General features: G+C 40.1%; 1 protein-coding gene across 5 annotated transcripts; it reads left to right on the top strand.

Annotated features, from left to right (window-relative positions):
• Positions 1 to 361: 361 nt before the first annotated feature.
• On the top strand, positions 362 to 12,979 carry LOC137950441 (clathrin interactor EPSIN 2-like). 5 transcript variants are annotated; one of them, XM_068796926.1, is made up of 15 exons: positions 362 to 425; positions 511 to 669; positions 2,983 to 3,125; positions 3,270 to 3,321; positions 3,435 to 3,514; positions 3,596 to 3,674; positions 3,917 to 4,000; positions 4,114 to 4,259; positions 4,346 to 4,672; positions 4,934 to 4,975; positions 5,089 to 5,184; positions 5,263 to 5,453; positions 10,583 to 10,761; positions 11,102 to 12,047; positions 12,188 to 12,979. In XM_068796926.1, the coding sequence occupies exons 3-15, from the start codon at positions 3,091 to 3,093 to the stop codon at positions 12,631 to 12,633; spliced, it is 2,703 nt and encodes a 900-aa protein (XP_068653027.1). In that variant the 5' UTR covers positions 362 to 425; positions 511 to 669; positions 2,983 to 3,090; the 3' UTR covers positions 12,634 to 12,979. The 5 variants fall into 5 exon arrangements, with proteins under 5 accessions (XP_068653027.1, XP_068653044.1, XP_068653036.1 ...); XM_068796943.1 differs by lacking the exons at positions 362 to 425; positions 511 to 669 and adding an exon at positions 1,141 to 1,658 and having other exon boundaries at positions 3,052 to 3,125; XM_068796935.1 differs by lacking the exons at positions 362 to 425; positions 511 to 669 and adding an exon at positions 1,142 to 1,658 and having other exon boundaries at positions 3,047 to 3,125.
• Positions 12,980 to 19,065: the final 6,086 nt, after the last annotated feature.

Genomic DNA, 19,065 nt, shown 5'->3' with positions numbered 1-19,065 from the left:
ATGTATTAGACTTGTGTTATTTCATTGTTATTACTTTGCCATTTGGAAAATATAATGGATAATAAATCTAAAGCAATGAAAAAACTTTTTAGAAGTTCTATCAACATTCACATTAATTGAATTTAAAATTTTAATTGTTTATTAAATTCGAAAAGACAAAAATCTATCTTAGTTTAAAGTATTTTATCAATAAATTTTTTGTGCAATTTATATTGTACTTTCTAATGAGCACACTAACGGGTACTCTCGGTTGAATTGGATTTTGCAGGTGTTGGAAAGCTGACGTCGTCGGACCCGCTTCTTAACTCCGGTAATCTGACAAGACATTAAAGAAATTGATTAAAGCAACCGTTCTGCTCATCTCGAATGTTAATATGAAGCCGAGGCAGCAAGGGAATGATTCAGATCCAGTCACGTTCTCTCTGGTAATCCCTTTTTAAAAAAGACTAAATTACTTTCTCGGAGCTTTTATTGTTCTTGACTCCTTGTTCCTCTCCTAATTGCCACTAGGAACGCGAATAATCAGATTGTTTAAAGCATTTCGAGCTGGACTCCAGCCCGGAGAAAATTCTCCGCTCCACGCGGCTTCTTCTTCGCCACCAGTACAAACTATAGACGCCGTATACGGCTTTTCGACCTTCACATCGCCTCTCCGCGGTGGTCATCAGCGTACGCTGCTCGCGCCGTGAACTGGCACGATACCTAACTTCTCTAGAAGAGTTTGATTGATTCCACCGAGTCAAGACGGCGTTTAATATTATTATTACGGTTTTTTTTTTTTTTTTTGTCCGGAATAACGCGCAAAAAGCTGGAAAAGAAAAGAAATGGTTGATGAGAAGAGATTCCAGCGTTCAAGATTGGGATTGTTGACATGAGCGTCCTTTCAGCTTCGCTCCACCGCCACCGTAAAAAAAATACTCGCCAGTTACCGGAGTCCAGATTTGAGGGCGACCGCTCCTAACTCCCCGTTGGAACGCTCTCGCGGGGCCCACTTAGGTGGCAGCTGGTAAGACAGACAGTGAGATGGGAAAGGCAGGTCGGCCTTCCGCTCCAACTTTTTCGATTCATCATGAATCGAAAACGTGATTGTAACTGCTTCAGATCCCTTAAAATTTTTTTAAACGAAATTTACGGTGGTTGGCCGTGCCGATAATCAGTCGCCTCTATTCTCTTCTAAAAAGCTGTTTTTGGGTGCTCGATTAATCTATTAAACATTCTTTAACTTTATGGCTACCTATTCGGGTATTAGATTCCTTCACGATCGACATGGATTTGTATTTTCGGGACTTTTTATCTTAAACGTACTTTTTGGGGGTGTTTCTGTTTAGTGAATAACTTGTGGCGTTTTTATTACATCGACCATGGATTGGGGGGCGAGACACATTCCGAAGCACGGCCCCGCACAAGAAGTAAACAAAGATTGTCTTTTGCCCCTAACACCAGATTTCTCTGCCTGCCAGGTGTGCCGTCGACTTCGCGTTTTTGGGCTTCTTCTCTCCCTGAACAATGAAGATTGCTAACAAACCCTGTCTTTTCTGATTCTCTCTCAATCTCACCACCCTTCCCTCTTCCGACTCTCTTCACTCTCTTCTTCCTAGCGTCTCATCAGATCCGGCTTCCGATCCGCGGCTTCTATTCACCTTCGCTTTTGCTGTCAGGTTAGATTCGGTTTCTGCTGCTTTCGGTTCTCTCCGTTGCGCTTGCTCTCCGTTCCTAGCTGGATCTCCGTGTTTTTCGCTTGTTTGCTTCGTCTCCTGAATTGAATTTGGAGTGCTAGGTCGAATTTGTTTTAAATTGCGTTATTTCTCTTGGTGAAAGTTGATCCCTTTTTATGGTAATGCTTCTGGCATCGTTGATGACTGCAATGAGATTAATGGAGAAGTTTGTCGGTTCATTTCGATTTTGATTATCACTAGCTCGGCCCGCATGAATCCATGATTTCCTCTTCCTTTTTCAATTGATAGCTTAGCCGACGTTTGCCTTCTTCGTTATCCAAATGCCCTTGGTTTATTTTTGAACTTTGATTATTTGCTAATTTTATTACGTGATTTTTCTTCCCTTGGATTTGGATTGAGGTGACTGCTAACGGCTTTTGTTCCTAGTCTTCGTTTCTCAATTGTTCAGTGTTTTGTCATAAATAAAATTCTGATCTGTTGTCGTCGCTGGGTTCTCGAAATTTCAGTTGCTTACTTTTTTCATCATAATTTTGTTTTCTTCTTACTTTTTTTTCCTCTGGTACTCGTTAGATGGACATTTTGAGCCACGACTTATGTGATGTGTGAGCCGTTATCTCATGGATGTAGCATCAATTGGCAATTTCTCGTTTCTCTTGATCTTAGCTATAGATGATTTCAATTGTCTCTGTTGAAATTCCTGCTCCTATATTATACACCCTCTTTCCCCTTGCCCCTTTCCCTCTCTCTCCCCTTTTATTTTTCTTGCATCTAATTGAGCAGTTTTTTCTTCATTGAATTCTTCGCAATTGCGATTTGATAATATTAGGGTAGTACAAAATTAAATCGTTCATTTTTTCTTTTTAATTTTTTTAGTGATTTATTTGTGGAGGATTTATCATCTTTGTTGCACTTCTTTTGAGCAGAACTTCTTATCAATGTGTAGTTGGGGATATTTTTGCTAGAATGTGGTTTTGTGCCTTCTTCTTTATTGGTTTCTTTCTTTCTTTTACTAGATAAAAAAACTATACATACTCTCGTGCACTGTTGTATATGTATACTATTACATTAAGCTTGTAGTGATCTTTTATTTTGCCTTTCAGTTAAGCAAGGTATGTGCTTTACTTTTTGAGAGGATCCATATTCTCAACTTTTGGATATGTAGATCTTAGAGAATCTCGTCTACTTAGTTCGGTTTTATGTGTCATCACTATTGAGTCCTTTCTTATATGAAATGTAATTCATTATGGTGTAAGGTTTTATGGAGTCTCAAGCATTTTTTATTGGTTTTTCATATTTTTAATTGTAGATGTCTCCAATCAGGTGACAGCGTCTCGGTCTTACTTCCTAGGCTTTCTGAAATTTTTTTGAAGGAAAGTTTACTTGAAGACAATCTCACAGTTTGCCCACAATAACCATGAAGAAAGCCTTCGATCAAACTGTAAGGGACATGTAAGTGATACTATTCCACCTTTTAAATTTTATTCATGTGCTAAACTTTACTGTTTGTCATCGTAATAACTGCATTAGTCCCAAACTGCCACTATAAATAACTGCATTAATCTCTAATATACTTTTAATTTGGATGTTCTCTAGCAAGAGGGAGATGAACAAGAAAGTTCTGAAGGTGCCCGGAATAGAGCAGAAGGTAGCTATTTTGACGAGATCCTTACTGTTCATTTAATTTCGCTGATGTAGCAATATAAATTCAAAAAATTCTGGGTAGTGAGAAAGCACATAATTTCTTGGACATTGTTTCAGGTTCTTGATGCAACTAGCAATGAGCCATGGGGTCCTCACGGATCCCACTTAGCAGATATTGCACAGGCCACCAGGAACTAGTGAGAGTAGTTTCCCAATCCTCTTCAATGTTGTGATCCTTATTCCGCTCTATAAGTTTTGACTTGTTAGCATCTCTGCAGCAATGAGTACCAGATGATCATGGTGGTAATCTGGAAAAGAATCAATGATACTGGCAAAAATTGGCGGCATGTATACAAGGTACTGAAATCACCATTGTTGCTTTATTACTATGATTTTGGGGTGCTATTACTACTATTACTACTGCTTCCATCACTATCACCATTGCCTCCATCTACTACTACTGCTGCTGCTAATACTATTATTATTGTTAATATTATAATGTTAGTTTTTTGTTTACTATTGTGGAAGCAATTTTATGTGATCTTTCTTCTCAATGTGCAATATATATGGTAACTGAATGTTAATTCATTGAGCTTCAGGCATTGACTGTGCTGGAATACCTAGTGGCCCATGGCTCTGAACGTGTCGTAGATGACATTAGGGAGCACGCCTACCAGATATCAGTAATTCCCAATAATTATTACTGTTGCTATATTTTCTTTCCTTAGGCGGGATACTTTTCACCTTGCTTAATTTGGTGAGGTCATGCAATACACTTAATGTTAAATTTCTGCAGACTTTATCCGACTTTCAGTATATTGATTCTAGTGGAAGGGACCAAGGAAGCAATGTCAGAAAGAAATCTCAAAGCCTAGTTGTACTTGTGAATGATAAAGAGAGAATACAAGAAGTTCGCCAAAAAGCTCTATCAAACAGGGATAAGTGAGACTCCTTTTAATAACCTTTGAAAAGAAGTGTTACGTTTTCTGCAGTTCTAATAGGATCCAATTTGGATAAACAAAATACAGGTTTCGAACAGCATCTACTGGAGGGATGTACAGGCCAAGTTCCTATTCCGGCTCGGGAGGTGGATATGGGGATCGGTATGATGATGATCGTTATGGTGAAGACAGGAATGGATATGGAAGAGATCGAGAATGGGGTCCCAGAGATGATGACCGGAATAGTCAGGGTGGTGATCGTTATGGTAGAGATGCTGATGAACGTTATGGCAGAGATGGATACAGAGATGATGATTACCGTGGCAGTCGTGGCAATGATGAGTATGGATCAAGGAATAGGAACTATGATAGAGACAGGAATTGTTATGATGATGATGATAGATATTCATCCCGGTGTGTCCTCATTCTTCTCTGTTTGTGTAGGCACTTTGTTAAGCTCTAGTGACAATGTCTGGTTTCTATTCTCTTGATACATGAAAAAGAAATTCTTGTCTTTTTTCTTTTATGATATGAATATCCGGATCCCATTTTGAGAAGATAACCTAACAATCTTTTAGATCTTTTTGTTAGTATGAAAGCTTGAGTTTTTTGTTCAAAGCACATGAGGTTTGTACATGTTGAAGCAAGTATAACTTGTATCCTGCTTGGATGCAGGAGTGGTGGTGGCAGAGCCGATGATCAATCTCCAGATGAGAGGTACGCTGTCTGGATTTATGGATAAGTGCTGAACTGGTGCTCTTTAGCTGAAACTTAGCCTCTATATATCTCTTTTTCTTTGATCATACCTCACAGAGGTGTCTATTTGACAGGCGGTTTGAACGTAAGCTTTCACAACAGAGTATAGGCGCACCTCCATCTTATGAAGAAGCAGTAACTGGGACTCCGAGCAATAATCAGGATGAGAGGTAGCAGATCTTGTCAACTAGAATCTGCTTTGCTTCTACATCTTCTTAGGTTATTCTAATGTCTTTGTTTCTGAACAGGGATGGGATGCCAGCTCCAAAAGGATCCTCTCCTTCTGGGAGCTCTCCACCTGCTCCCAAAGCGTCTTCTCCCTCTCAGATTTCTCCTTCAGGAGCTTCTCCTCTCACTTCTGTAGCTGATGCAACCACATCTTCCATGAACAAGGAAGCTGAGGGATTTGATGAGTTTGATCCTCGTGCTTCTGCACATGGTACTGGAGTTGCTACCTGTTTTCTACTTTCTTTTTATTTCTTTTTATTTCTTTCTGTTATTTGTTATATTCTTGAGATTTGTGTTTCTGATCTTTTACTTGATTTTGATGCTAAGTTAGTTGGGGTCATTTAAGCTGTAGTTTCTCAGACATATGCATCTACAATGCCCAAATCAAGGACAAAAATATGTTTGTTAAGTATTTTCTTCACTTATCTGATGCCTTGAATAAATATAATCTTAAAGAAGCGAATAAGATGCTTGATACTGGTTCTTGCTGTCAGTTCATGGTCGTTCACATACTCTTAGATAATCTTGCTTTCTTTTTCCTTCTAGGCTCTTGGAATCACAATTTTTATGATTGTCAACATTGGTGGGCAAGACTGCACCATTCTATAGTTATATTTGTGTGCCATGTCTTAGGCTAGTTGTTTGAGTTTGTGAGTTGTTGTGTGGTAGAATACCCCACATTGATTTGGACTTGAAGTGTTACTTTACTTTAATTGTGAAAAAGCTTTCTGAACTTTTCCTAGTCATTTAGGAGGAAGTGGTCCAACTTTATCATGGTCTTAGAACCAGCCTAAGCCCATGTTTGTGTTGGCTTGCCTGTGTGTTCTATATGGCTCCGATGTGCATGTTCTCCATGTCTTTGAACTACTTTATTTGTTTAGACTTGGACGTGGAGGGGAGTGTTGTCTAGTAAAATGTCCACCATTACATAGTATACATGTGCTTTTTTTAGAGTGCAGGATTTTGTGTATGGATGAAGAATTCCATATTGTTTTTTATTTATTTAAAAATTAGTCCCATTTCTTTTTGAGCTTGAAAGTGAGAGAAAATAATCCTACATAGTTTTGGGCTTGAGGAGGTCTGACACAGAATGATGATTTGGATTCAAGGAATAATAAAGTTAGAATGTTTCATCTATAGTATGGGTACACAAAGTAGAGTTTCTGAAGCTATTAATAAAAATAAAAATGCAATGAATAAATGTATCCAAGAGAAAACGAAAACCCGAAGTTTATTCAATAAAATAGAAAACTCTTATGCTGCCCACTGTACGAAATAGACCCTAATTTGGACTTATTAAATCTAGTTCTACTTGATGGAAATGAAACTCGAAACAGGAAATAGTTTCTAAATTAAAGACTTGCTAACTTTAGGCTACACTAATTTGGAAACAAAGACTCAAACTTAAAATAGGAAAGTATTACTTGAAGAGATTTTCTAATTAAAGGCTATCACAAAAACAAGTTTCTAAAAACAACAAGTTGTCTAGTTAAAACTTCTAAATTTAGCATGCTTGAAGCAGGATATTGCTACATAGAGAAACTTTCCAGTGTAGGATTTTCTATTCTAGGAACTTGTGTAAATTTAGGAAATTCAGACCTCTAATTGGATCCTTGGCTTCCTTCCTCTTGCATGAAGATGAGTAACTTTAGGGTTTTTATTTTTTTATTTTTTTATTTTTTATGAAAGGTGATTTTATTAAGAGAACCAAAAAAAGGAGGAGCTATCTCCTAACAACAAGAGATTGCAAGGAAGCTCCCTATTTGGCCAAAAACATCGACCACAAAATTTATTGATCTCGGGATGTGAGACCAAAAAATCTGCTCCAAAATGGATTCGGAGATTCAACTCATCCGCTCTGAACCTCTGGAAAGATATGGTGCAAGCAAAACTCGGCATTTCCTCGAATTGGTGGGCCGAGGGGGGAAATAGAAGGCTTTTATCTCCTATTTGGAGATTTCTCTATCTCCTAATCCCAGTTTTCTCCTCGGTTATCCGATTATATGTGGGTAATGACCAATCTATTAGATTTTGGGAAGACTGGTGGTCGGGCGATATGCCTCTTCATAACTCGCCAGTAATGGGGGATGAAACATTCACCCTCACCGGGGTCTATTGGATCTTTAAGCTCTGGAAGCCAGTCACCTTTTGGAAGCCATACAATTGACCAAGATTTAGGGTAACAGATCCGATAAATTAATTTGGTGGCCAGATAAGAGTGGCTGTTTTTTCGTTTCCTTCGCCTATCTTGTTATTCTGAGGTTGGCTCACTCACAACTTCAAGCATGCAGTGGAGTTCACATAGAGTCTCAATGACCCCCCAAAAGTAAAATTCTTCATGTGAAGCACATGCCTCATCAAAATCCTCTTTGCTGACAATCTCAAAAGGTGTGGCCAGCTTGGGGTGGAACCCATTTACCCTTTTTGCCATGTCGTTGAGGAAACTGTTAGCCACCTGCTCCTCCTATGCCCTTTCTCGTTGGAAATTTGGACGTTGATTATCAACTGAATTGGATTTTAGTTTTGTTGTCCTGTGGATCTTCCTGTAGCTTGTCGGTTGCTTGGAGGGACTGCCGTCTCCGGTCTTGGGAGAATGATGATCTCGGCTTTCAGCCCTTGGGTCTCTGTTTAGAGCGCAATCAAAGAAGATTCAGTGCCAAGTTTAATTCCCGAGTAAGAGTCGTTGAAACTATCTTGGGAAATATTGCTAGATGGCTCCACTCTCGGAAAGTCTTCTCCCCCCTTCTCGGGATCTTCCATCAGAGACAATTGGAGTCGTCTTGCCCAGTTCCATAAGCCCCCAGTTATTTCTTAGTGGGCCCTGCCGCCTGCCAGTGTCCTTAAACTAAACTTTGACGGTTTCACTTTTGGCAACCCTGGTTTAACTGGTTTTGGCGGAGTGGCTCTCTTGGGAACCAGATCGTCTCCTTTGCCGACCCTCTCGGTATTGTGGATTCCACAACGGCTGAGCTTCACGGCCTGCTTAATGGGCTCCGTGTTTTCCACGATCACTACGATGGATCCATTCTCATTGAGTGAGATTCTAAGGTGGTGATCGGCTGGTGTGAGCATTCCTCGGCGCCTCCATGGCGTCATTGGGACACTTTTTGAAATTATGGAAATTGTTAGCTTGTTTGAGCAACTTTAGGGTGATCTCTTGTCTTTAGTTAACCCTTAGCTAGGTCTTCTACATTATGATGTACTTCATCAAAATCCTATGCTTATTAGTTGGGAAGAGGCATGTTAATTTAAGGCAATCATTTTGGAAAGTACCTGCCCAACTTCGACAGTCAGCTTTGTATACAAGGAAACATATGCAAGTCTAGTGCTAGAACTGTGGATTTCAGTTCTGCGATGATCTTTGTTATCTAAGGATGATTATCTTCATGAGAGGCTGTGTTTGTTATCCATTCAGGAGCAAGTTTAAAAGGGGGTATGACTGTTGTCTGTTTATAAATTGATCCGTTATCCTTGGTCAAATTTCTAATTTGGAGGTCTAATATTTTCTGGAATTCTGAAATTTAAAGTTTGTCTCTTAATTGGATTGATGTTTGGAGATGTTCAAAAACATTTTTTTAATGAAATTGTGTTATATAAAATATTGCCTTTAATTTTCATGTTTTGATATTTTTTTTGAATATGAAATTCAAACTCTGGTGCTACCCAACATGAGATCTTTTGGATTATGCAGTCCAGCAAATGGCTGGCCACTTCATGGAAGTGTATGATTTAAGGGACAGTCAAAGAGGAGCACAAGATATAGATTGTTCCTGGTTGGGTTGGCATACAGAATACTCCTTTGGAGCTTCCTCAGTTGTTTGGCTTTGATTTTGAAATGCTTCTTCTTATTTAGAAGTAGCTTTGAGACTCTGAACTGTTTGTATTTCAGAATTTTAGTTGTTAGATATCTTGGTTCGGGAATCTGAGTCATTTAGCATTTTGAACAATTTAGTCTCTAGATTCTGATTTTTGTTTTGCTATTGGATATGGTAAGATGCTTTAAAGTACAGCAGATGTAATCAGTGGTAGGATTACTTTCCACTTTGTCTTCCTTGCCACTGTCTTTTCCTTGCTTTGCTTTGCTATGAAAATGTAAGTTCAATTCTTTTTTAGGCTCTTTTGGTGGATAATATACCTGAGAACAATTTTTCCCCAAGTTTGTGTTCGTCTTGATGTTATGGAGAAAAAACCCCAGATCTAGGAATATCAGGGACTGTCTGCAGTCAGGTTGCTACATCCTTTTCTTTCCATCTTTGGCAGTCCCCTAAGCTTGCATTAGTGAGTCACAATTGCTAATATGCTGAGTTAAGTGGCTTCAAACTTGATTGGGAAGCTGCAAAACTTTTCTTATTGACATCAATAGTTTAGCACTGAATTGGTTGGCTCTTAAATGCAAATGCTTGAATTATACATTGGTATTTTTGTAAGCTGAATATGTACTGATGTGGGGCCTTAGACATTGTTAGTCTTCTGCAGAACTAGTCCAAGAAAAGGCTGTTACTGTACAACCTCAAACCATACTTTAAAGTAGACAGACATTACCCTCTAAGAGATGATCAGTGTGGTAAATATTTTTAAAATAAACTACAGACCAAGTTATTGTGAAATTACATGTTCTCTCTCTCTCTCTCTCTCTCTCTCTCTCTCAACATTCAGATGAATTGCTATTTTGTTGGCTAAAATATTTGGGAGAGAACTTTCTGCAATGCCTTCTTGTTGGCGATTCCTCCAAGGACAGATTTTCCTTTTATTTCTTGGTGTATATTGGTCTTTCTTTGTTCTTTAATTCCTAAGTTTTTATTTTCTTTTCTCCTGTTTTGTATCTCTTAGCCCTCTAGGGTTCTATCATTTAACAAAATTTCTCAGTTTCACAGCAACAAAATATTCAGATAAATCTAGATTCTCTTCTGGAATGGCTGCTAGTCTAAAAAGTGCATCTCTATTTCTCCCAAAAAAGATACTAAAATTTTATTTGATGCTTTATCCTGCCTTGATTGTCTGCTTATGTTCTTTAGGTATGTTGAAATTGCAATGTACATCAGTACACCATGGTTTGAAAAAAGCATGACTATTCTTTCTGAACATTGGTACGATGATTATTTACATTGCAATCATGCCTCATGAAAAACTTTCCTAGTTGTTTGAAGCTGTAGTTCGTGATGTTTGTGAGTTTGATGGAGCTCATGTGGCCCTTCTGCTGAGCTCTTTTTATGCATTTCTTGTGTTCTCTTTTATTTTTTTGCTTGGCCCAGTTCTTGTAAGATTTGAATTTACTGCTGGATATACAACGACAATTTCATATTATTGTAAGCTGACAAATACTGTTGCCTCCTCCTTCAGCTTCTCCACCAGCTACTAGTACTGTAGATATGGATATTTTTGGCCTCACAGACATGAATGCCTTGGCTCTCATCCCTGTTACATCAGGAGCATCAACTTCTGAAGCTGGAGCAGCTCATGGTTCTGATTTTGGCTCCAACTTCGTGCCTCTCTCATCCGCAAGCACAGTGCTTAATCAGGTACTGTAGCTGAATTGTACAATAGGACAGCAACACGTTAAAGTTCATCCTGTTTCATCCATAAATTTTTTAAGGGTGGGTAGTAGAAGATACATTTATTCATATATATGATGTGCTTATTAATTTTCAATTGGCATTGCTATTTTAGTTAGTGTTGTCTGGGCACCAGAAATTAGAGATTTTAGAATTGTGAAAAATAGTTTTGAGGATAGCACTTAAACTATTTTTGATGGAGGGGTTAATCTCTCTGTCTCATCTTTATGTCTGAAACCTTGAACCTTCATGTTTTAGATTGTGTCTTTTCTCTTGTACTCAAGTGTTCTGTTCGATCTTGAAACAGCCCAGTGAAGATCCATTTGGTGATGGACCTTTCAAAGCTGTCCCATCCGATGATAGTTTGGGAGCTCAAGCTCAGAACTTTGCACCTCCAGCGCCTGCAGCAGCTACCACTATAGTCTCAGTTCCTGATCAATCAGGATCTGCTACAATAGTGGAAGCAATCTCCAACTTTGAATTTGCTGATACATTTCAAGGAATTACCTACGTTCCTAATTCAAGTGATCCATTTTCACAAGTTCCTACCCCAACGCCTCAGTCCTCTCAGCCACAGCTATCACCTGCTCAGCCAAGCAATGATATTCTTGAAGGTATCCTGCCTCAGACAGGATCTCCTGCAGCAGGGATAGCTCCAGTGCCTTCTCAGTTACCTCCTTCAAGTGGATCCCCTTTTGGAGCTGCTGCCCCATCACCTCCTGTGCCATCAGGGCAGTTTGGGCCTGGACTGCTATATGGTTCTTCTGCACCTTCTGCTGCAGCAGCTGGGCACTTGGGAACAGGAATTCCTTATGTGGCTTCAGCACCAACTCATGCTGGCACTACTGGGTATTTTGGACCTGGAGCGCAATATGGTTCTTCTGGACCATTCGCTGCTGCCACAGCTGGGCACTTGGGATCAGTAGCTCCATATGGTTCTTCAGCGCCGCCTCCTGCTTTAAATGGGCCATTTGGATCTGGTACAACACTGGGTTATTCAGCTCCACGTCAAGCACCTACTGGTCAATTGCCATCCATGCCTTTAGCAGCTTCTCATACTCCCTCAGATCCAACAGGTCAGTTGGGACCTACAACTCTGATGGCATCTCATGCACCTACCGCTGCCCCTGCGACTTCATCAGTGACTCAACAGCCTTCTACAGCTCAGCAGTCAAAGGACAAATTTGAAACCAAGTCTACAGTCTGGGCCGACACATTAAGCCGAGGTCTCGTCAATTTGAACATATCTGGACGTAAGTGTCAAGTGCATCTGTTCCGTATATTTTTTTTCCATCGTGTATTGGCATCTGTGGTTACCCTTAAACATCATTTAGTTTTAAACAATTTTTACTCGCTGAAGATGTCAATAACGGATTTCATTGACCATTTGCAGCCAAAACCAATCCATTAGCTGATATTGGGATTGATTTCGACACCATCAATCGGCAGGAGAAGAGAAGAGAGAAAGAGAAAAGTTCTGCATCTTCTGTTACATCAACCATAACAATGGGCAAAGCAATGGGATCTGGTTCTGGGATTGGCCGCACAGGTGTGTCTGGTCTTGTACCACCACCAAACCCCATGATGGGTGCCGGGATGGGAATGGGAATGGGTGGTGGTGCCGGGATGGGAATGGGAGGCCCCGGTATGGGGATGGGGGGTTACGGGGGAGGGATGAATCAACCAATGGGTGGCATGGGTATGAACATGGGAATGGGTCAGGCAGCACCAATGCGGCCTCCTTCAGGACCTGGTATGCCAGGCATCTACAATCCCATGATGAGTATGGGTGGTGGTTATGGTTCTCAACAACCTTATGGTACTTATAGATCAGGTTGATCGATCCTGTAAAGAACAAAAGGCAGTACAGGAAAAATACGGTACAAGAGTTTTGATTGCTGGAGGCAAGTCGGGGCGTTGTGCACTCCATATTGTTTCGATTCATTGGTTATAAAGTATTTTTTGGTGTTTCATTATTCAATTCTGTTTGTGGTTGAGCACCACATGTAGTTCACAACAAAACCGTGTGTACCTATATGTGTATCAAATTGCCTAGGGTTTGCCACCGGCCAGTTTCTCTTGTCCTCTTGGCTGTAAGTTACTGATTCTTTCAGCTTTGTGGATTTGTATTGTAATGATGAGGATGATTTTCTCGGGTTATTGTCTTCTTGATGGCTTCATTTAAGGAGTCTTCTCATGGCCTGCCTGACGAGATAAATAAAACTGGAGTATTCATTTATGATAGTAATGGATCTGGGAGGAGACTTAGGTGTCAGATTGGCGTGGACTAATTTCAAAGTGTTTGTCTTTTGACATAACTTTCTTTCAAATGTAGTGTTTAGACGTGTTAAATTGCAAATTTAGTTCGAGGTCTCCATGATTTTTCCTTGGTGAGTATGAGAGATAGAAGAACGATGATCTGTGCAAATTTTATATGCATGAACTGGAGCACGACCTGGAAGTGGCAATGTGGGACTTGGTCAAAATTACTTGTTTTAGTCTGTTAGTGAATAAGCTCATGGGGTACGAGTCTTTTTCCTATTCTTCAGCATTTTCTGTTCTTTAGCATTATGGTTATATTTCCCTACAAATTGTAAGGCTATATATATATATATATATATATATATGTAGTTTCAATGTGTCAATGGAGAACAATTATTGTCTACTAAATCCTCTTTTTTCCTCCTCTAGATTCTCTTATTCTCACTTTATTCAAATTCATTCATATCATTGGTATTAGAGAGCGGCAAAACAAATGCAAAATGATTAGGTGAACATTGCTTTATAAGCGGTGTTAACCGAGTTGCAAGCTCTTTGAACCTCATGAAGCCCAAACACTAGTCCTCCCGAAACCAACCCATTTGTACATGAAGAATCCTCATAGCCACATACTTCTCGTTCTAGGACCATCAACGACCACCTTCATCAACACTTCAAATTGTCCTCCCCAAAGTTCAATGGAGACGACCCAATTAGTTGGGTTTACAAGGCAAATACTATTTTGATTTAAAAAATGTTATACCAGACCAACAAGTTCAACTAGCCTCCTTCCATTTAAAAGGCATCACCCTACAATAGCATAGGTGGTTGGCAAAATCTCATAGACCACTCACATGGGATAAATTCACCAAGACTGAACTACTCCCATTTGGTTCAACTGACTATGAGGATTTGTCGAAAGCTTTGTCTCGCCTTAAACAAACCACTACTATAGCAACTTATCAAGAAGTTTTCGAAAAGCTCTCCCACCGAGTTAACGGTTTGCCCCAAACTTTTCTAATTGGTTGCTTTATTGCAGGACTTTGAGATGACATTACTTAGACGTAAAAATTAAACAAACCAGTACCTTGGTGGATATGATCGGAGTGGCTCGGTTGATTGAGGAACGAAACTAGTTGCAGAGGAAACCAAACCAGCAAATCCATTCCCAACCAGCCTTAGTGACACACAGGGTGTTGCCCAACCCAACAGCTGGTGTGCTAGGGACTCCACCAACCTAGTGCATTAACCCAAGTTCTCATACTCCACTCGCAACATTCCGCCAAATCATCAATCAAGAGGACCAAGAATATCGGGAGAAAGGGTTATGTTATTATTGTGACGAGAAGTTTGCCCCAGGCCATTGTTGCGAGCGACCTCAATTATTTATGATTGAGAATTCAACCCATGAGAGCATCAAGAATATCGAGGGAGTTCAATCAGGAACATAAAATCAAGAAATAATGCCCAATATTTCTTTTCACACAATAGTAGGTACTGAACACCCACAAACCATACACGTCATGGGTAAGCTGAAATACAATAATGTAATCGGTGCTAATCGATGGTGGCAACACTCACAACTTTATTGATCAGACCATAGTCTCTAAGTTCGGCTTACTAGTGATTTGAGACAAGAAATTTTAAGTTATTATTGCTAACCGAGAGAAGATAGAATGTGCTGGACAATGTCGGGAGTTCACCCGCACCATTCAGGGACATTCCATCACTGTCGAGTATTACATTCTGGGCATGCCAATTGGTATTGCAAGGGCAATGGCCTGAAACTCTTAGATCCATTGAGACGAATTACAAGCAGCTGACCATGATCTTCAAAGTGGAAGAGATTACTCACACCTTCCAAGAATTGGGAAGAGCGGACTTTGAAGCCTTAACTGAAAGGAATTCAATGGATTACAAGATACTGAACTTTCTTTTTTCAAATAATTCCCTCCAACAATAGTAGCCTATAGAATTCTTACCCACCTGAGATGGGCTGCCTCCTTGCTGAATTCTCTCTTGTATTTGAACCACCCACCAGCTGGCCTCCAAGGTGCTCACATGACCATCGAATTCCATTGCAATCAAACACGAGACCACCAGACCAATGATTTTGTGTGGACTACCTAACTCTAAACAACATAACGATTAAATATAAATATCCAATTCATGTGATTGATCACAGAGCCAAATTTTACTCTAAATTGGATTTGCAGTTTGGATAACACTAAATCTGAGTACAGGAAGATGACATTCCTAAAACAGCCTTTCAGACGCACGAAGAGCATTATGTGTTTACAGTGATTCCATTTGGCAACCTTCCAAAATCGCGATAGTGTGCACTATGCGGAGTCATTTGTGGCCAGACATCTTGCAGGAGATGCAGCACGAGTCCGTGTTGATGTCGGATATGTCGTAGCAGAGTATGTCGACGTTAGGCCACAAAATGTGTCTTTTAAGAGGGACAGTTTGAGTCACTACAAGTCCCAATGTTCTGGTAAAAGAGTGAAGAATCTAAACAAACTGCGGGATTCACAGGTTCAGAGATCGACTTGGAGCAGGCCTTGCTGTGAAGATTTGTGGGCATGCTCAGTTTTATCATTACGCTTCTCACAGTGGTTCGGATTAGGATCATCAAGACTGGCTTTTAGAGTTAAAAATAGGAGTTTGCGTACAACATGGCGGTTCTTCCCTAGGAGAACAGGGCGGCAACTCTGAGAAGGGTTCTTACCTTCAGTGCTGAACTCCTCCCAGCTCTTCCACTATCTGGATACTGGTACTGTAATCTTTTGAAGCTCTGGCGAGCAGAAGGGAACCTTTGTTTCTGAAAGTAGCCAAATGAACTTATCAGTGACTAATAAAACGCGTGAAACACTAAAAGATCCATATCAACTGAATTTTTTGAACTCAAAAATGTTTTTACTGAGATTTCCCACTTTTTTACATAAATTTGGAACTCTAGAATAATTCATAGCTTCAAGTGAACAACGACCGAAAAATTGCACCAGTACTCATGAGCAACTCTGAGAAGGGTTCTTCCCTTCCGGTGGCAAAAAAACGTCAAAATTTTCAACCCTTTCTCCAACAATCAAGTGAAACTATCCTTTTCAGAGTTTTGAACTGTCACTCCCTTTCATATGCAATATTGAGGAGAAGCTCATAAAGAAATAGGCGAGGAAGCAATGTTTTTTCCCTTTGAGGAATAGTTTAATTTCCCATGCGAAGGAGCGGTTCGCGGTTTCTCAGTTCTTGTTGGCGCTCCCGAAGAATATGCAATCGGGTAGCTTCCATGACGACTCAAAGAACTCGAGTAAACGGAGCAAAGAGGCCAAAATGAATTCCCATGTACGGCAATCCCACCTCATTGCTTCCTTTCTCTCTTTGCTTATCAAGTAAGGTTCTCTTTCTTCTATCTACTCTCTCCTATTTTTTCTCTTTTGGGAATCGTTCGTTACAGAAGAAAGTTCCAATTTCTTTGTTTAGCGGAACCTCTTTGAAGGTGTATGTGACACTCGCTTATTTAATTCTTTCTGATAAAGAAATTCTTCAAATTCTTTCAGACCGGACGAAGGAAAAGAAACGATAAGGATTCCAACATCAGCATCCAAATGAGCCGTTCCCCAAGTCAAGGCGAGAGATTACAGGAGGGTTGACTGGTTGGTTGCGCTCCAGTGAGAGGTCAAGACGCAGCCAATAAATCTTTTCTTGTCGAGCGGACCAAGGGGGAGGAGAAACGTGGAAAACAAGGAATCTGCAGATTATATACACCAGACGATGCTCGTTAATCCATCGAATCCATTAGAAAAAGCATCTGATTGAAACGACGCAAGTGGTTCTGGCCATTTTTCAATGCCAACCACCTGTTTGTTGTTTAACAAGAACGAAAGATTATTTTCCTGCCTCATTGGTCAATGGTCACATTCGCCGACGGACGTGCACACTCCCATTATTGCCCTCTTCTTGTCCACGATGAAAGGAAAGAATTATTGGCGTATGGATGTGGTTAATGAATATTCACTCTGGCTGTGCTTAAAAGAAAGATCATTTGGCCTGGTTGAAACCGACAGAAGATATCAACTGGGCTCAAGTTTGGTTTCTGAAAGCGTTGAAGAAATCGAAAACCGAAATGTCCCACTCCTGTCTATATTTCTTTTGAGATGCTGTCTAGAGCTTATCTATAATCTTCTCTTTTATGGTGACTCGTTGATTTGCCAACAGTAAAGCTTTAAGAAAAACTTTTTATACACCACGATTATAACTAAGATTACATTGAGTATTTATATATAAAACTAAAAATAGAAAGTGACTATTTCTAGCTTGGTGATCCATCGGTTCCGGATTGGTAATCTGTTGGCAGATGGAAGCCTAGTCTGTAAGCTTCCGTTGCACTATGACCTCCCCCATGCGAGCTGAGTGTCAGATTGGAACAAACGTGAAGTTTGGATCGAAAAAATTCAAAGAGAGGGTATGGAATACTTTTGATGAAAATATCAACAATTTGTAGGTGAGATGACACATATTGCATGTGAAGTTTGTTTGCAACAACAAGTTCTCGAAAGAAATAATAATCTAACTCAACATGTTTGGCCCACTTGTGAGAAACTGGATTAGAACTATGGAAGATTGTACTTTTGTTGTCACATAAGAGAAAAAGTGGTTATGGAATATGAACATGTAGATAGGTAAGAAGATACGTAAGACAAATAATTTCAGTTGCAGTGTGCGCTAGAGAACGATACTAAGATTCACAGCTGGAACGAGATACCATAGGTTAATTTTTATCACTCCAATAAATCAAATTGTCTCCAATATAAATGGAGTAACCAGAGGTGGAACAGCGAATATCAGGATAACCAGCCCAGTCAACATCAGAGTCAGCAACGAGAGCACAAAGAGTAGTAGATGGACGAAAGGTTAGGCCAAAGTGAATGGTATATTTGACATAAACTACATAAGGATGGAGAAGGCAATAAAGATGTTTATGTAAAGAAGAAATAACAGAATGATTTACATGTCCTAGGCGAACATGCCATAAATCATAGGAAGCATGTAAAAATTTATTTTTAAGGATAGAAAGAAGAACAAGGTTGTCGCGCTCCAGCACATATAAGCCTCCATCTCTCTTACTGGTTGCCACTACAATTCCTGTGAGACGATTCTGAATTGTGAAAAGATTGTTAGTAAATGTAACGGTTAAAGGAAAATTAGACGTTAATTTACTGATAAAGAGAAGATTTTTAATGAAATATGAAACAACTAAAACATCTAACAACTGAATATTTGGAGTAGGAAAGAGAATACCAGTACATGAGAAAGGTAAGGAGGCACCATTTCCCACAGTTACAGAGTCCTTACCCGCGTACGGAGTTGACTGATCTAGGATGGATGTGTTATTGGACATATGAGCGAATGCCCTAGTGTCCAAGTACTAGTACTAGTCGGAGGGTGTTGATCCAGTGAGAGTACATGATCCTGTGAACGTCTCGGCAAGTTGGACAAGAGACTCATTGGACGCACAACGAGCATAACATTGGTTGCATCGATCAACATAGTGACCATCAAGACGGCATATCTGATAGAGAGAAGGATGTCGTCCTTGTGTTGAATGAGGTTGGCCTCGGTTAACATAATGGTGGCTAGAACCATTTGCTCGGCCATGGGTTCGACTAGAGCCATGGCAGATCGACTAATCTGATCCTCGGGGTGCGGCAGTGGAAGCAGTAGCGTGAGAGACAAAGCTTTCTAGTGATTTTTGAAAGAGCTCAAAGCTCTCTGCTCTGGAGACAAGGTCAGAGAAGCGGGAGAGAGGTGTGAGGGATATTTGTGTGAAGGAGAAGATGGAAAATTCGACGCCAAGTCCATGAAGAAATCAACGGAGTTTGTCGGTGTTGTCGACAGGTCTACCGATCACCTGAAGCTGATTGTAGAGACCCTTGAAAGTGCGGGTATAAGCAACAACGGATTGATTGCTGCGCTTTAACTGCTGGAGATTGTCTTTGAGTCAGTTTCCCG

The sequence above is a fragment of the Aristolochia californica genome, unplaced genomic scaffold (genome assembly GCF_029961685.1).
Source record: "Aristolochia californica isolate CCGP_79_NKW_82.1479 unplaced genomic scaffold, dmAriCali1.0.hap1 SCAF_1, whole genome shotgun sequence".
NCBI classification, from domain to species: Eukaryota; Viridiplantae; Streptophyta; class Magnoliopsida; order Piperales; family Aristolochiaceae; genus Aristolochia; species Aristolochia californica.
Note: the sequence above shows the minus strand (reverse complement) of the source record. Positions and strands in the feature narration are given on the sequence as shown.